The sequence below is a fragment of the Physeter macrocephalus genome, chromosome 2, assembly GCF_002837175.3.
Source record: "Physeter macrocephalus isolate SW-GA chromosome 2, ASM283717v5, whole genome shotgun sequence".
NCBI classification, from domain to species: Eukaryota; Metazoa; Chordata; class Mammalia; order Artiodactyla; family Physeteridae; genus Physeter; species Physeter macrocephalus.
In genome coordinates this window covers 40,435,353-40,448,687 of record NC_041215.1, presented here as the reverse complement: position 1 = coordinate 40,448,687, position 13,335 = coordinate 40,435,353, and the positions used below count along the sequence as shown (strand labels likewise).

The following is a 13,335-nucleotide window of genomic DNA, read 5'->3' as shown; positions in this document are numbered from 1 at the left end:
ATGCAGGCTTTTCTTCATCTCACCTCAAATCCCCTCCCCACCCAGCCCAGAGTCCCTTCTAATTGTTATTACAATATTAAACAGTGAACTTTAAAAATTACAGAATGTTTTTAAAAAGGCGAAAGATTTATGCGTTCTGAAGAGAAACCAGAGTATCAGAATGTTTTTAAAACGGGGAAAATCATTCATGTTTTACCACAAATTTTGTGATTTCTTTCCAGCCTTCAAAACTATCTTGCAACATCTGTGCAGACTGTGTCATTGTTCCTTGGGCTTGAATTGGCCACCCCCTGAGGTTGGGCTTGGCCTTGTGCTTGGGCCAACAGAACAGTGCACTTGTCATACAAGAGCAGGGGCTATAGGGGTGCTTGCGGGATTGGCTTGGCCTCTTGTGCTTCTGCCTTGAGAGAGGACGTGCCCCTGGGACCCGGAACAGAATCAGGAGGGATGCGGGATGCTTCGTGGGACAGACCTGGACCGCAGCCACGGCCCGCAGTGTAAGTGCCAAACACCCAGAGCGAGAATTGGTAATTGGTAGGCCGCTGAGATTTTTGAGGTTGGCAGTAAAAGCTAAGCATCTTAACAGAAGAAACTAAAGAGTTACAGAATTTGACCCATGCTAAATACTGTGGATAGTCACGAGTTGCAGCAGCAATTAAGTAAATCCCCAGGCACAGCTGAGACTGCATTAACTTTTACAGATGAAACAACTTTCTACAAGCCGTGACTCCCCGTTTCTACTTAGTGGACTTGAGGCAGGAGAGAGGCCTCGTGGGATGAGCAAGCGTGTCATTGCATCCAAGCAGTGGCTCTCCAACAACGGGCCACCTGGGGGTAGGAGGGGAGGAGGTGGGCTGGGTGAGTGGGGGGTGGGACCCTCCCCCCAGGTTGGGTGGGACCCTCCCCCCAGGTTAGGAGGGACTGTTTTAGGTGTCAGCAAGCCCCTGGCCTCAGACTGTAACTAGGAGGGGCTGGTGATCCCATGGCTGCCCCCAAACCTGCCCTTCAATTCCTTCAGCAACCTCCACCTTTGCTCCCATATCCTACCCAAGTGTAAGCCAAGGCCTTTAAGTTATCATTCGGGGGCGAAAAAAAGGCGGTCCTGAAGTTCCGGGCAGGGGTCACCCCGAGGCCAGTAGCACCCTCCCAGGCACTCAGCGTACCCTGCTCGGGGCCCAGCCCCTCCCCAGGCAGGCTGCTGGGACGAGCACCACCTTGCCGTCAATTTTAATGGTGTGCTTTGTGCGTGCGGGCCGGGGCCACATTCGAGTTGCTTTCCGATGGATCTGCACACCCATGTCTGGCTCAAGTAGGTCCTTGACAAATATTTGCTGAGAAATCCTTGCTCATGAAATGTCACACCCACTCTGCTGCTCAGGGCTGCCGCCCGGCAGAAGCTCCTGTGTGCCCGTGGTGACCTCGGGGCAGTTCTACGTGCCTAAACTGAGCTGCGGCACCCTCAGGTTTCCAGGGACCCAGGTCCCCATGGGTTGGCTTTGCTGCTAGCGTGTCCTCTCACCAGGTATGTTGTTTACTTAATTCATATGGAGCGCAGCTGAGATCATTTTTACTAGGTTGCTAGTAAGAGAAACGGGTTCCCTACAGCCTTCTCCCCAGTAATAATATCAATACTCCTTTTAATTTTAACCTTCTTTTGGAAGTATTTATTTGTTCACAGGCAGAAGAGCATTACTCTCCCAGGATCTGGTTTTTGCCCTTCTGATTCCCTGGTACCACCAGTACCTAAAGCAAAATTTAAAAAATAACCTGAACTATTACTTCCCTGTCGCTGACAGATCAAAAAGTTTGGACCTTAAAATAACACTTGATCCTGCAGACCATTTCCAGTGAAGGCCGCTCTCTCCAGCTTTCCAATGACAAGTACAAACACCACTTTATCTCATGGCCAACTAATATTCTAAGATTCTTAGAAATGGACAAACCACCTGCTTCTTTTGGTTGTTCCTGAAGAGAAGAATTCAAGGTGCTAAATAAGTGTCACTTTAGGCTCTGGTACCACACTGGAGCATGTCCCGTGTTTCCAAAGGATGGTGGCTCCTTCCAAGAGAGACCTCCAAGCTGTGCAGATGGAATCATCTAACACCTGAATATGAAGACCCTTGGGACTTTCATTCCCCATATTCACACCTAGAATTTTAATAAGACCCCATGCCAGGTACATACTCATGTTTTAAGCAATCTTTAACAACATCTGCAGTAGACATGTATCTTCACAAATAAACTTAAAAAAATACTTTAACATAATGCACCATACTGCACAGAACTAGAATTCAACATAATATATTACAGTGCTAAAACAGTCATATAAATATCATATGGATGGATTCACTGCATTAGAAAAATTCACCTATTAGGCTGTTAAAGACCAATATCGGCAAAACCCAAAGAAAAACCATTCTAACAGTAGGAACACTAAAAATAACAACTATGAGGCTTATATGCAAGTGGTGGGAAAGAGAATTCTTTACATTTGCTACTGTGTCACAACAGGCGCAATCTGAAATACAATTTTACGTTGGCAGTGTATAAAAATACTTTTCAAAACAATACTTTTGATAGGTATAGTACCACTTTTAAAAAGACCCAGCTGTGTGGTCACTCCATTTGAGAACCTACCTAAACAATTCTATTTACTGCTCTCACCTAGCTCGCAAACACCAGCCTAGAGAACAAGCTCCTCACACACGGAGGCACACCGCGCACACACACACACACAGCTGCCCAGTAAAATAACCTCCTGCATCTCTGGTGACTACTGACGAGTCACTGATAGGCGTCAACCTCAAACAAGGCATGAAATGACGTCTGGAGCCTGTTTTCAGTTCCAGGTTTGGCACGGATGGGCAAAAGAGGAAGGTGGATTTTGTGTGTATATGGTTTCTCTTCCGCTTGCGGACACGCCCCAGAAGACGGGTTTAATCTGGCATATCAATACTTAACTTGGGGGGTGGGGGAACATACTTCCCAGGGCTCTGGGTTATCACCACCCTGGCCTTCTTTCCAAACATAGGAGCGATTTTAGGCGCTTCTGGAGCCGATGTTTCTTCAGCATCTTCACTATCTTCATGATGTAGATCATAGGAAATGTTCCCATATTCTCTTAAAAATGGGAACATTTCGAGCAGAAACTGACAGAAATCTCTGCGAATACCAAACCACCAGTGGTTGCCCCCTTTCCGCCTAAACGTCGTGGCCATCAACGTGATTAACGAAAGCCAAAGGGGGATGAACGTGGAGATGAAGGAGAACGCGTTGTGGCCGTCCAGCCTGTGCACCAGCAGAACCTCGAAGGTGAGCAGGGGCGCCACGATCGTCACCCAGCTGACGGCCATGGTCACGTGTGCTCTTCGCTGCTCGGCAACCACATCCAGGGAGCGCAGAAACAGGAGGGACCAGACGATGTAATACAGGACCACCAGGCAGAGGAAGGACATGAGGACCCAAAGCGGCACAAACACCACCAGCCACGGCCAGTGGATGATCCGGTCCAGCCTCAGGGCGATGAAGATGAACTGCAGGACGTTGACGGAGCACAGGAGCTCCAGCTCCAGGGACCGGTCGTGTCGGAAGCCCCACACGCAGGCGGCCACGGACACGGGGGACACAAAGAAGAGCGGCATGAAGACCAGAAGCCAGAAGTGGGTCCCCCGCTCCACCCTGTCGCAAACCAGGACCTCGAACAGCAGCAGCATTAGATGGAGGCCCACGGCGATCAGCATGGCCTTGAACTCCACGCAGGCCTCCCCCTCCGTGCGGTAGCGCGGGTTCCGCGCCCAGACGCCCGCGCCCACCGAGGCGCCCGCGAGGACCAGGAGCTTCCACAGCCAGATGGGGGCGAACACGGCCCAGTAGCTCCACTGGATGACGCCGTCCAGGCGGAGGGGCAGCAGCACGGAGAAGAGCAGCAGGCAGGCGTAGATGAGGAACTTACTCGGGTTGAAGTCCTGGAACAGGCCCCTGGGGTTCATGGCGAGGCCGCTGCCCGCTCCCCGTCCGGCGCCGCGTCTGCGCCGTTCCCGGCGCGCCGCCTCCCCCGCCGGCCCGCGACGGCTCTCGGCGAGCAGCAGCCGGGAAGCCGCAGGGAGCGGCTTCCGGCCCGCGGCGCCGAGGAGCCGGAACACGTGCGCGCGCGGTCACGTGGCTCGGCCGGAAGCGCGTTGGGCGGGGCGTGCGCGCCCGCCCTCCCGCGGTGACCCGCGGGGTCGGCCGGCGCGGAGTCGGCGAGCGGGGTCCTCTGTCCGCTCAGCTGCCCGCCTTCACTCCGTACCCATCTGCAAAGCAGCTACTGCGTGTGGCGCCGGGAGGGTCGGGGCGGGCGACTCGGGGCGGGTGCCTGGCGCGCTGCTGACGCCGCGGCCGGCCCGTTGGCAGCGAGCGGGCCGCGACCTCGGGCGGACGCTTCCTGGCGGCGCCGGCAGCAGGGAGGTGGGAGTGAGCTCACATCCTCCGGGCCGGGCCAGGGGCGGGGCCGGGCCAAGGGCGGGGCGGAGGAGCGGTGGGCGCAGCCTGCCGCGGGTGCCCCACCCTCGCCCGCTACCGACCCAGTGGCTCTTGGCCCCGCGGGGGAGGCTCGGCGCCGGGCGAGCGGAGGCGGGGAACGGTGTGGGCGCGAGGCCGGGCGCGTGTGGGGGCTTGCGAGTGGGGCAGTGGGTGCCGTGACTGTGAAGGCGCTGGGCGGGCGTGCGCGCGCGCGAGGCGGCGGGTCTGTGCCTGTGCCGGGGGGGCCCCGTGTGTGCGGTATGCGCCCGGGACGGGGTGCGGGGCTGTGCCTGGAACGGACGGCTTCCGGGGCCGGGCCCCACCTGGCGGGCGCCGGCAGTCGTCGGGCTGCCTGTGCGGTGGCCGAGGCAAACTGCCGGGGCCGTCTCACCCCAGAGGTGGAGGGTGGGTGTCGGGAGGGCGCTAGACGTCGCAGGGCCCCGCGGCTGAGTTCGGGGCAGCGGCCGCTTCCCGTAGCCCAGGGTCACCTGGCAGCCTAGGAGCAGAATGGAGATTCCGATTCAGGCTCTCACCTTTAAGTCCCGGATCCTCATTTTGACCTGTCTGGCCCAGCCGCAGTCTGACTCTCGCAGAACGCTGTTGGGACAAGGGCTTTGCGGCCAGAGATCAAGAAATCTGGCTTCCAGTCCAGGCCCTGCCAGCCAGCCGCTGAGAAACCTGGGCGCGTTCGCACCGTGCTGTCTTGGCCTCAGGGTCCTGGCTGGTGAGTCGGGGGCCGGCCGGGTGGTCTCCAGGGGACAGCAGCGCTGCAGCTCCCCCGCTCCCCAGCTGGGCGGGCGCTGGAGGCCCCCCTACCTTCTCCAGGCTCCCGTGCAGAGCCCTGGCTGCTCATCCTGCCTTCCAGCCCCCCTGCAATCTGCCAGCACAGTGCTGGGGTCCGACGGGGAGGCCGCCAGGGGGACGCGGCTGGTGTCTGGGCCTCCAGGGGCCAACAAGGAAGGGGTTCCCAAGAGACAAGTGGGGGCCACGGTCCAGTCTCGGGAGCTGGCTTCCCCCAGTCGGCATCCACGTCGTGTTGGTGAGGCCGGGTGCGGGGGCTGGACAGTCCCAGCCCTCGGAGCTCTCCCAAGGCTTTGCCACCCTCACCTCAGCCGGGGCAGTCGGGCGTCCTCGGGGAAGAGACTCCCGGCTGAGTGAGCCCTGCCAGGCCTCAGGGTTCAGCCCCGATCTCAGACCCGTGTCTTCAGGGCCCCTAATTTGTGAGGAAGCCCGTGGGAGTCATTGTGGGGAGACCGTTAGCTCAGTGGGGTGCCAGCCTCTCACCCCCAGCACCTTCCTCCCATCCTGAGTCGCTCTAACCTGTGTGTCTGGCACCTTGGATTTTCTTTTACTGTTCCCTTTCAGAAAGGGATTTGTCAGCTAAAACAAAATTTTAAATTCCAAACCCCTCTACAAACCCAACTATGAAGTGGGCTAATAGAAGCACTTGGGACCGTTTTGAGGATGAGATGAATCAATACATGGAAAACACTTTGCATTTAAAGACGTGAGATATCAATGTTACCACAGTGGGGGAAGTAAAGCCTCCAGAGGGGAGGGGCCGGCTGGCAACTCCACAGGGAGATGGTGGCTGAGCCAGGTCCTCTGGACCCTGTTGGGACAGGCAGGAATCCTGTAGCCAGATGACCTCAGGGCCTTTGCTGCCAGCTTTGTGGCAAAGATGGGAGTTTGGATGGTGTTTTCTCCTCTCTGCAGCTCCTCGGGACAGGCGCCTGGTTCTCCTCATCCAGGAGGGGGATCTTGCCATGGCCCCTCACCATCTGATGTGTCCTCGCTGCTCCCCTCCTGAGAGAGGTCAGGGCCCGCTTCCGGGTTTGAGGTGGAGCCACAGGGAAAGGGCTGCTGTCTGCCGCCCCCTTAGCCGGCTTTCCTGGGCCCCTAGGCCTGGACCCTCTGTTCTGTACATGGACACTTCTTTGCTGTTTTCCCTAATGTGGTCAGTCTCTCAGGGACCTGCTCTTGTCTTTTTTTTTTTTGGCCGTGCCACGAGGTGTGCTGGATCCTAGTTCCCTGACCAGGGATTGAACCCAGGCCCCCTGCAGTGGAAGCACGGAGTCCTAACCACTGGACCGCCAGGGAATTCCCTGCCCTTGTCTTCATGTTGACCATTAAAGCTAACAGATTGTTTGCTCTGTGCCAGGTGCTGACGACCCAGCCACCCGTGAGGCTGGCACACACCCCAGAGCGTAAAGGCTTTCACAGAGCGTGTGTGTGTGTGTGTGTGTGTGTGTGTGTGTGTCCCCGAGCTTGCTCTGGCCCCCCTGTGGTCCCCTGCCAGCCTCCCGCCCTTCCCTGGAACGTGCCGTGCTGTTCTCTCAGTCCTCAGGGCTGGCCCGCTGCCCCAGCCCCCTCCCTCCTGGACCCCCAAGACACAAGGCTTGAGGCCCAGGACAACCTTCTCAACCCCTGGTGGACTGTGACCCTCCGCTGACCTCCCTTCACATCGGGGCTTTGTTCCTGGGGGACTCCTTTCACTGGATTGAGGCTGTTTGCCCGTCTTTCTGCTCATGAGATTGGAGTTTGGACCCCTGGCCAGCACTGCGTCATAGCGAGTGCTTAAGGAGTGCTGGTCGAGTGACCGAGTGAGCTCATTTGTGCCTGCTCAGGACGGTGATGCTCTGGCCCTGGATCAGTTCTGAGCACACGGGGCCAGGAGCCAGGCCCGGTCCCCAGGCCAGCGTCACAGGCCCTGTGCCATCCCCTCCCGGGCCAGGGCCAGCTGACTTCAGAGAACTCACATATTCGCTCGCAGTTTCCAGCTGTGGCCGTCACAGCTTGCTGCAAACGTAGCAGCTTACAACAGTGCCTGTTAGTCGGGAGCCTGGGCGTTGGGTGCTCAGCAGGTTCTCTGCTTGAGTCTCACAGGCCGGAATCGAGGGCTGCGGTCCCTTCTGGAGGCTCTGGTGGGAATCGGCTTCCAAGTTCATTTAGCTTCTCTGAGTTCAGTTCCCTGGAATTGTGGGACTGAGGTTCCCATTTCCTTGCCAGCCATCAGCTGAGGATGGCTCTCAGCCACCCGCATTCCTGGTCGGTGACCCCTTCACAGCCACCGATGTTGGGTTGAGTCCTTGTCCCACTGTTGAATCTCCGGCTCCGCCTCCTGTGGCCTCTCTGCCGCCTGCTTTTTCTGTTTTTAAGGACTCGTGTGATTGCATTGGGCCCAGCTAGATGGTCAGTCCCCCCGCCCCGACCCTGAGCAGCTGGGACTAGAGCAGGAGTCTGGGTGGGACCACGGTCCCCTGGCCCCAGGAGGCAGGATCCCCCCGCTGAATGTCCTCCAAGTAGATGGCTGGGGCAGGGGGGTGACCTGGACAGAAAGCCCAGGGACATCTTCCCTTTCAGGCCCGTTTGGATTTGCTTCCGTCGGCTTCTTCACAAGGAGGCGACAGCCCACCTGGCCTTCGCATCACCCTCGGTGCCCCAGTGCTCCTTGTCCCCCATCCCCCAGGCTAGCCTGCAAATCCTGGAGCTGCTGTCCCCAAGCTCCGTGACCTTGGCAAGCAGCCCAGCCTCCGGCCCCCATCTGTGAGATGGAGATAACCTCACAAAATTGTGAGCCTAAAAGAAACAATGTGCTCACTGATCCTGCCCGTGGGCGGCTGTCGTTTCTGTCTTGGCCGTAAAGGAGGCATCCCTCCTTCGGGAAGCCTGTCCTCCCTGCCGTGCGGTCAGTCCCGGGGCTCACAGCACTCTCCTTGCTCGCCCGGCTGACCCTGGCATCCTCTGCATCTACCAAGGGCAGGGCCCCATCTTTCATGTCCGTATCTGCAGTTTCTAGCACAGGCCTGTACACAGTAAACATGTCCAGGAAAGCACAGGCGGGCAGGAAGGACGCAGTTGACGCGGCATCTTTTCCACGTGCTGAGCAGCGGGCCAGAGCAGCTTGTGAGCCCAGAGGTGCTGGGTTTGCAGGGAGGAGTCTGGGCTCCCACGAGGACACCCTGGAGCAGCCCAGCCCCTCGTGCCTGCGCTGGGCTCAGTATTTCAGAGCTCTGTGTCATCTGAAGCTCGTGTGGGGGCAGAGGTGTGACTCTCATTTCACAGGTGGGGAAACTAGACGCGACCACAGTCTTCTGCTGAACTTGCAGCTGCAGACTTTCTTCTGAGCCCTGCTGTTGGCCCCGCTGGTAGCCTGGCCTGTGCGGTAGCTCAGCCTGGTGAGAATGGCCCCATTGAAGACCCAGACTGGTTGGGACCCCTGGAGACTTAGGCTCACGTTTTAGCAGCTTTTCCTCAACTAGTGCATTCATTTAACAAATATGTATCGAGCATCTGCCCTGTGCCCTGGCCACCATCCTGACATGGGATGCAGCATTGCTCAGCTCTGACCGCTTCTCCCATGCAGGTCCCTTCCCAGTTCAGGAGTCACCTCCTCCAAGAAGCCCTCCCTGACCAGCCCCTCCTTACGTACATCACCCTGTTCTGTTTCTCCTGTTTCCTATATGGTCACTAAATACATGCTCACTTTAGGAAAATCCAGAAAATGAAGAGTTGTTTAGAGAGAGAGAAAACTCTGGTCTTACTACCTACAGAAAATCCATATTAACGTTTTAGTGTAGTTCCTTCCAGGTGGTCACCTCTGCAAAGACATGTCATTATCCACATGCCATTTTATTATGCTTTTTAGTTTAACACGAATTCTGTGATTCACTTATTTGCACGTCTCTGGATCGTGCACCGAACAATTGATGGTGTCTTACAGGCACTGTCAGCCTGTGTTGAAACCCATCTCTTCCAAAGGGGTCCTGTTTGCTTCTGATGGTCACCTGGGGGCACTGCCAACTCCAGAAGACTTTGCATTAAATTTCAAATAAATTCGGTTACAGCATTTGCTCGAGGTGTTTTCAGACCACGTCTGTAGCGCAAACTCAAGACTCCAGCCTGCGTGAGTCCTGGCTTGTTCTCGGTGTGTTCCCTCCCCACACGCGGGGCCAAGGTCGACACGCCATTTCTGTCTGACAGGGCTGTTTATCATTCCCCTTCTGTGCAGGGAATAGCCTCTTGGGGTCCCAGCTTTACTTAGATGCCTCTTACTAGCTACCCCATCCTGGGAATTCTTTTTCCTTCATGGTGCATGAGACAGCGGTGTGTCTTATAATCAATGTGTGTTCAGTGTGATGAAATACCATAAAGAGAAATGTGTCTCAGATTCCCGTAAACACGTCTTTATGAGCATCTATTTAACGGCTGCACATTGCCTCCCAGGGTAGTCCCTTGCTGTGTCTTGGGGTAATTTGTGTTCTTTTCTGTGGTCTTTCTTACTCCACACAGCTTCCTCTGCACTCAGATGATTTCTTTCGGGTAATTCCCGGAAATTGAATTGCCAGACTGAAGAAATGAATATTCTAAAGACCCTTGACACATAAAGCCTAGTGTTTCTGGAGGTTGATTTTTTTTTTTTTTTCCTTTCTTCTGTGTCACCTTTGCAGAAACAGAGTTGGTGCGATTCTGCCTGTACTGGCAGCAGCTGGCCGAGTGCTTTCGGGCTGGGAAACTCCACAGAGGTGAAGAATTAACGTTAACGAGGTAAAAAGGCCGAAATCCAAGGTAGACTCAGGTGTTGGGCTGCATAAGATTGAACGTCAACTGAAAATTAGGACTGGCTTTGACACGCGTGTGTGCGGTCAGTGGTTTACTGGGGTCGATCACAGTGACCTCCAAATGTTAGGAACCCATAAACTGAGCCCTGGGATAATTTAATTTGAGGCATCCGAATAGAGTTAAACCTTATTTATTTATTTTTGGCTGCATTGGGTCTTCGTTGCTGCCTGTGGGCTTTCTCTAGTTGCAGCGAGTGGGGGCTACTCTTCGTTGCGGTGCACGGGCTTCTCATTGCGGTGGCTTCTCTTGTTGCGGAGCACGGGCTCTAGGTGCGCGGGCTCCAGTAGTTGTGGCTCATGGGCTTAGTAGCTGTGGTACACGGGCTTAGTTGCTCCGCGGCATGTGGGATCTTCCCGGACCAGGGCTCGAACCCGTGTACCCTGCATTGGCAGGCGGATTCTTAACCACTGTGCCACCAGGGAAGTCCCAGGAGTTAAACTTTATTAATTCAAACTTTTTTTGTGGTTGTGGTTAGAAGCTTCCTGAATGATGGAATGTTGTTCAACAAATGGTAGGCCGCTCAAGCATCCACCGTTTGTACTTAAATTGGCACCCCCAGGACTTCCCTGGTGTCCAGTGGTTACGACTGCACCCCCGGTGCAGGGGGCCCGGGGCTGATCCCTGGTCCAGGGACTAGATCCCACATGCCGCAACTAAGGAGCCCGCTTGCTGCGAGTGGGGGCTACTCTTCGTTGCGGTGCACGGGCTTCTCATTGCGGTGGCTTCTCTTGTTGCGGAGCACGGGCTCTAGGTGCGCGGGCTCCAGTAGTTGTGGCTCATGGGCTTAGTAGCTGTGGTACACGGGCTTAGTTGCTCCGCGGCATGTGGGATCTTCCCGGACCAGGGCTCGAACCCGTGTACCCTGCATTGGCAGGCGGCTTCTTAACCACTGTGCCACCAGGGAACCCGTGTACCCTGCATTGGCAGGCGGATTCTTAACCACTGTGCCACCAGGGAAGTCCCAGGAGTTAAACTTTATTAATTCAAACTTTTTTTGTGGTTGTGGTTAGAAGCTTCCTGAATGATGGAATGTTGTTCAACAAATGGTAGGCCGCTCAAGCATCCACCGTTTGTACTTAAATTGGCACCCCCAGGACTTCCCTGGTGTCCAGTGGTTACGACTGCATCCCCGGTGCAGGGGGCCCGGGGCTGATCCCTGGTCCAGGGACTAGATCCCACATGCCGCAACTAAGGAGCCCGCTTGCTGCAACTAAGACCCGGTGCAACCAGAATAAAAATAAATAAATATTTAAATAAATAAATGGGCACGCCTCGATATCTTCAACAGTTTGCACGTGTCGTCCGAGCCTTCTCCAGTCTCATGTACGCTATTAATTTACTCGGCCAAAGAGTCCTCTGTGATGCTGAGATAACCCTCACTCCTGCTCTCACCTGGATTTGTCGTAAATTGCAGGCTGGTGTGTCGTGGATGGATGCTGTCTTTACCAGGGCAGAAACAAGACTGTCAAATTTGGGTCACAGTTTCACCCTGGGTGCCTCTCATTCTTTCACTGACTGGTGTGAAGTAGCAAATGATAATAAACAAACCAGTATATACAAGAAATGCCTCTGCCTGTCCTTCAGAGCCAGGCCCTGCAGTCACCCCAGGAACCGAAGGGGGCTCCTGCCTTTAGAAGGCTGTCAGTCTGGCATGTGGGCCACAGGGGGACATCTGGTCACAGGGTGTGGTGTCCCGGCTGCACAGCTTCAGTGGCTTCTCGTTTCTCAGGACCAAAGCCAAGCGCCCCCCTGCCCTTCAAGGCCTGGTGGACCAGCCTCCGCCAACCTCTCTGGCCTCATCTGACCGCTTGGCCCACGGCTGCCTCAGGGGCATCGCGGGCTTGCGTGCCTGCGCAGATGCCTCCCCGGGGGACGTGGCACTGAGCCTGGCCCCGCACGCGAGCTTCAGGCCGTCCACACGTCCCCCCGCTGCGGTCACCTCTGGGACTGGTACGTGCCAGGCCCGTGGCCTTGGCCCCGAGGACTGCTTGCTCCGTCATACAGGCAGAGGGCACAGACACGCACACTGTGTGTGCACAGTGTGTGCGCGGCACACCCAGAGAGCCGTCCAGAGGTCCCTGGGCTGAAAGGGACTAAAAGTCATCTGAAAACGAGAAAAAAAGAAGCACTGAGAGTACGCCGTAGGGTGAAGATTGGGTGATGGGGCAGGAAGCTGGAACAGAGCCTGGAGCTAGGCCAATGCTGGGAGGCCCCGGGGCGGCGGCCCCCAGCCCTCCCAGCACCAGGGACCGGTTTCGTGGAAGACAGTTTTTCCACGGTGAGGGAGGCACGGATGGTTCAGGCGGTGATGTGAGCCACGGGGAGCGATGGGGAACGGCAGGTGAAGCTCCGCTCGCCCACCCGCCTCTCAACTTCCTGCTGTGCCGCCCCGCTGCCAACAGGCCGCCCCCCCGCACCGGTCCGCGGCCCGGAAGTCAGGGCCCCCCCGCCCTGGGGTATTTCGGGTAAGTCACGGAAGGGACGGCCTGGATTCCAGTCCCGGCGCTGACATTTAACCAGATGACTCAGCGCCTGTCAGGCTCGGTTTTCTCCTCTGTGAGATGATAACGATGGCCTCAGGGGACAGAGGTGGGGTGACAGAGGTGTAGGGCTGGCACGTCTGGTCGACGACCAGTATCTGTACGCGCCCCCTGCTTCCTCTCTCACCTAAAGGAGAACGTCAGTTCTGTTAGTTAAATAACTAACCCAGATGACCGGCAACTAATTCACTTCTCCACCCTGGGCCCAGGTCTGCTTTACCAGTTAAGGGGCCAGGGCAGGACAGACGTCTCCAAATTCAGGTCCCAACGCAGCACTGCTGGCTAAACCTCAACCCAGACTCCCCAAATCAGAGTCCTTGGGGGTAGCAGCTGGAATCCAAACTTTTTTAAAGCTCCCCAGATGATTCCAGCGTGCAGCAGGCTCTCAGAACCCTCGGCTAAATGGCCCCTGAAACGTCGTCTTAGCCCTGAGGGTCTGTGTTTCTCTTCCCACCAAATGCCCCATGCCGCCTCTGTGGGGGGGGGGGGGGCGGTGTCTGGCGTCCATGCATCTGGTCCAGAGCTCACCTCCTCCTTTCATCAGAGATGGGACGGTTCCCCTGCTGCTGACTCAGGTGATGAGGCAGGACCACTAAGTCTAGCAATAAATCTCTAGCCCGTCCCATCCCCCCACCCAGTGCCCAGCCCTGGAGGTGGTTCAAGGAGAGGAAAC

The 13,335-nt window shown here is 56.4% G+C and overlaps 1 protein-coding gene and 1 long non-coding RNA gene across 2 annotated transcripts; one reads left to right on the top strand and one right to left on the bottom strand.

Annotated features, from left to right (window-relative positions):
• Positions 1–2,285: 2,285 nt before the first annotated feature.
• TMEM185B (transmembrane protein 185B) lies at positions 2,286–4,408 on the bottom strand. Its single transcript, XM_007127876.4, has one exon. It carries the CDS (start codon positions 3,987–3,989, stop codon positions 2,937–2,939), a length of 1,053 nt encoding a protein of 350 aa, XP_007127938.1. The 5' UTR covers positions 3,990–4,408; the 3' UTR covers positions 2,286–2,936.
• Positions 4,409–4,592: 184 nt separating this feature from the next.
• On the top strand, positions 4,593–11,550 carry LOC114488039 (uncharacterized). The gene is made up of 3 exons (XR_003683726.2): positions 4,593–5,224; positions 9,951–10,047; positions 11,411–11,550. It is a non-coding gene; the product is annotated as an uncharacterized lncRNA (long non-coding RNA).
• The last annotated feature ends 1,785 nt before the right edge of the window (positions 11,551–13,335 follow it).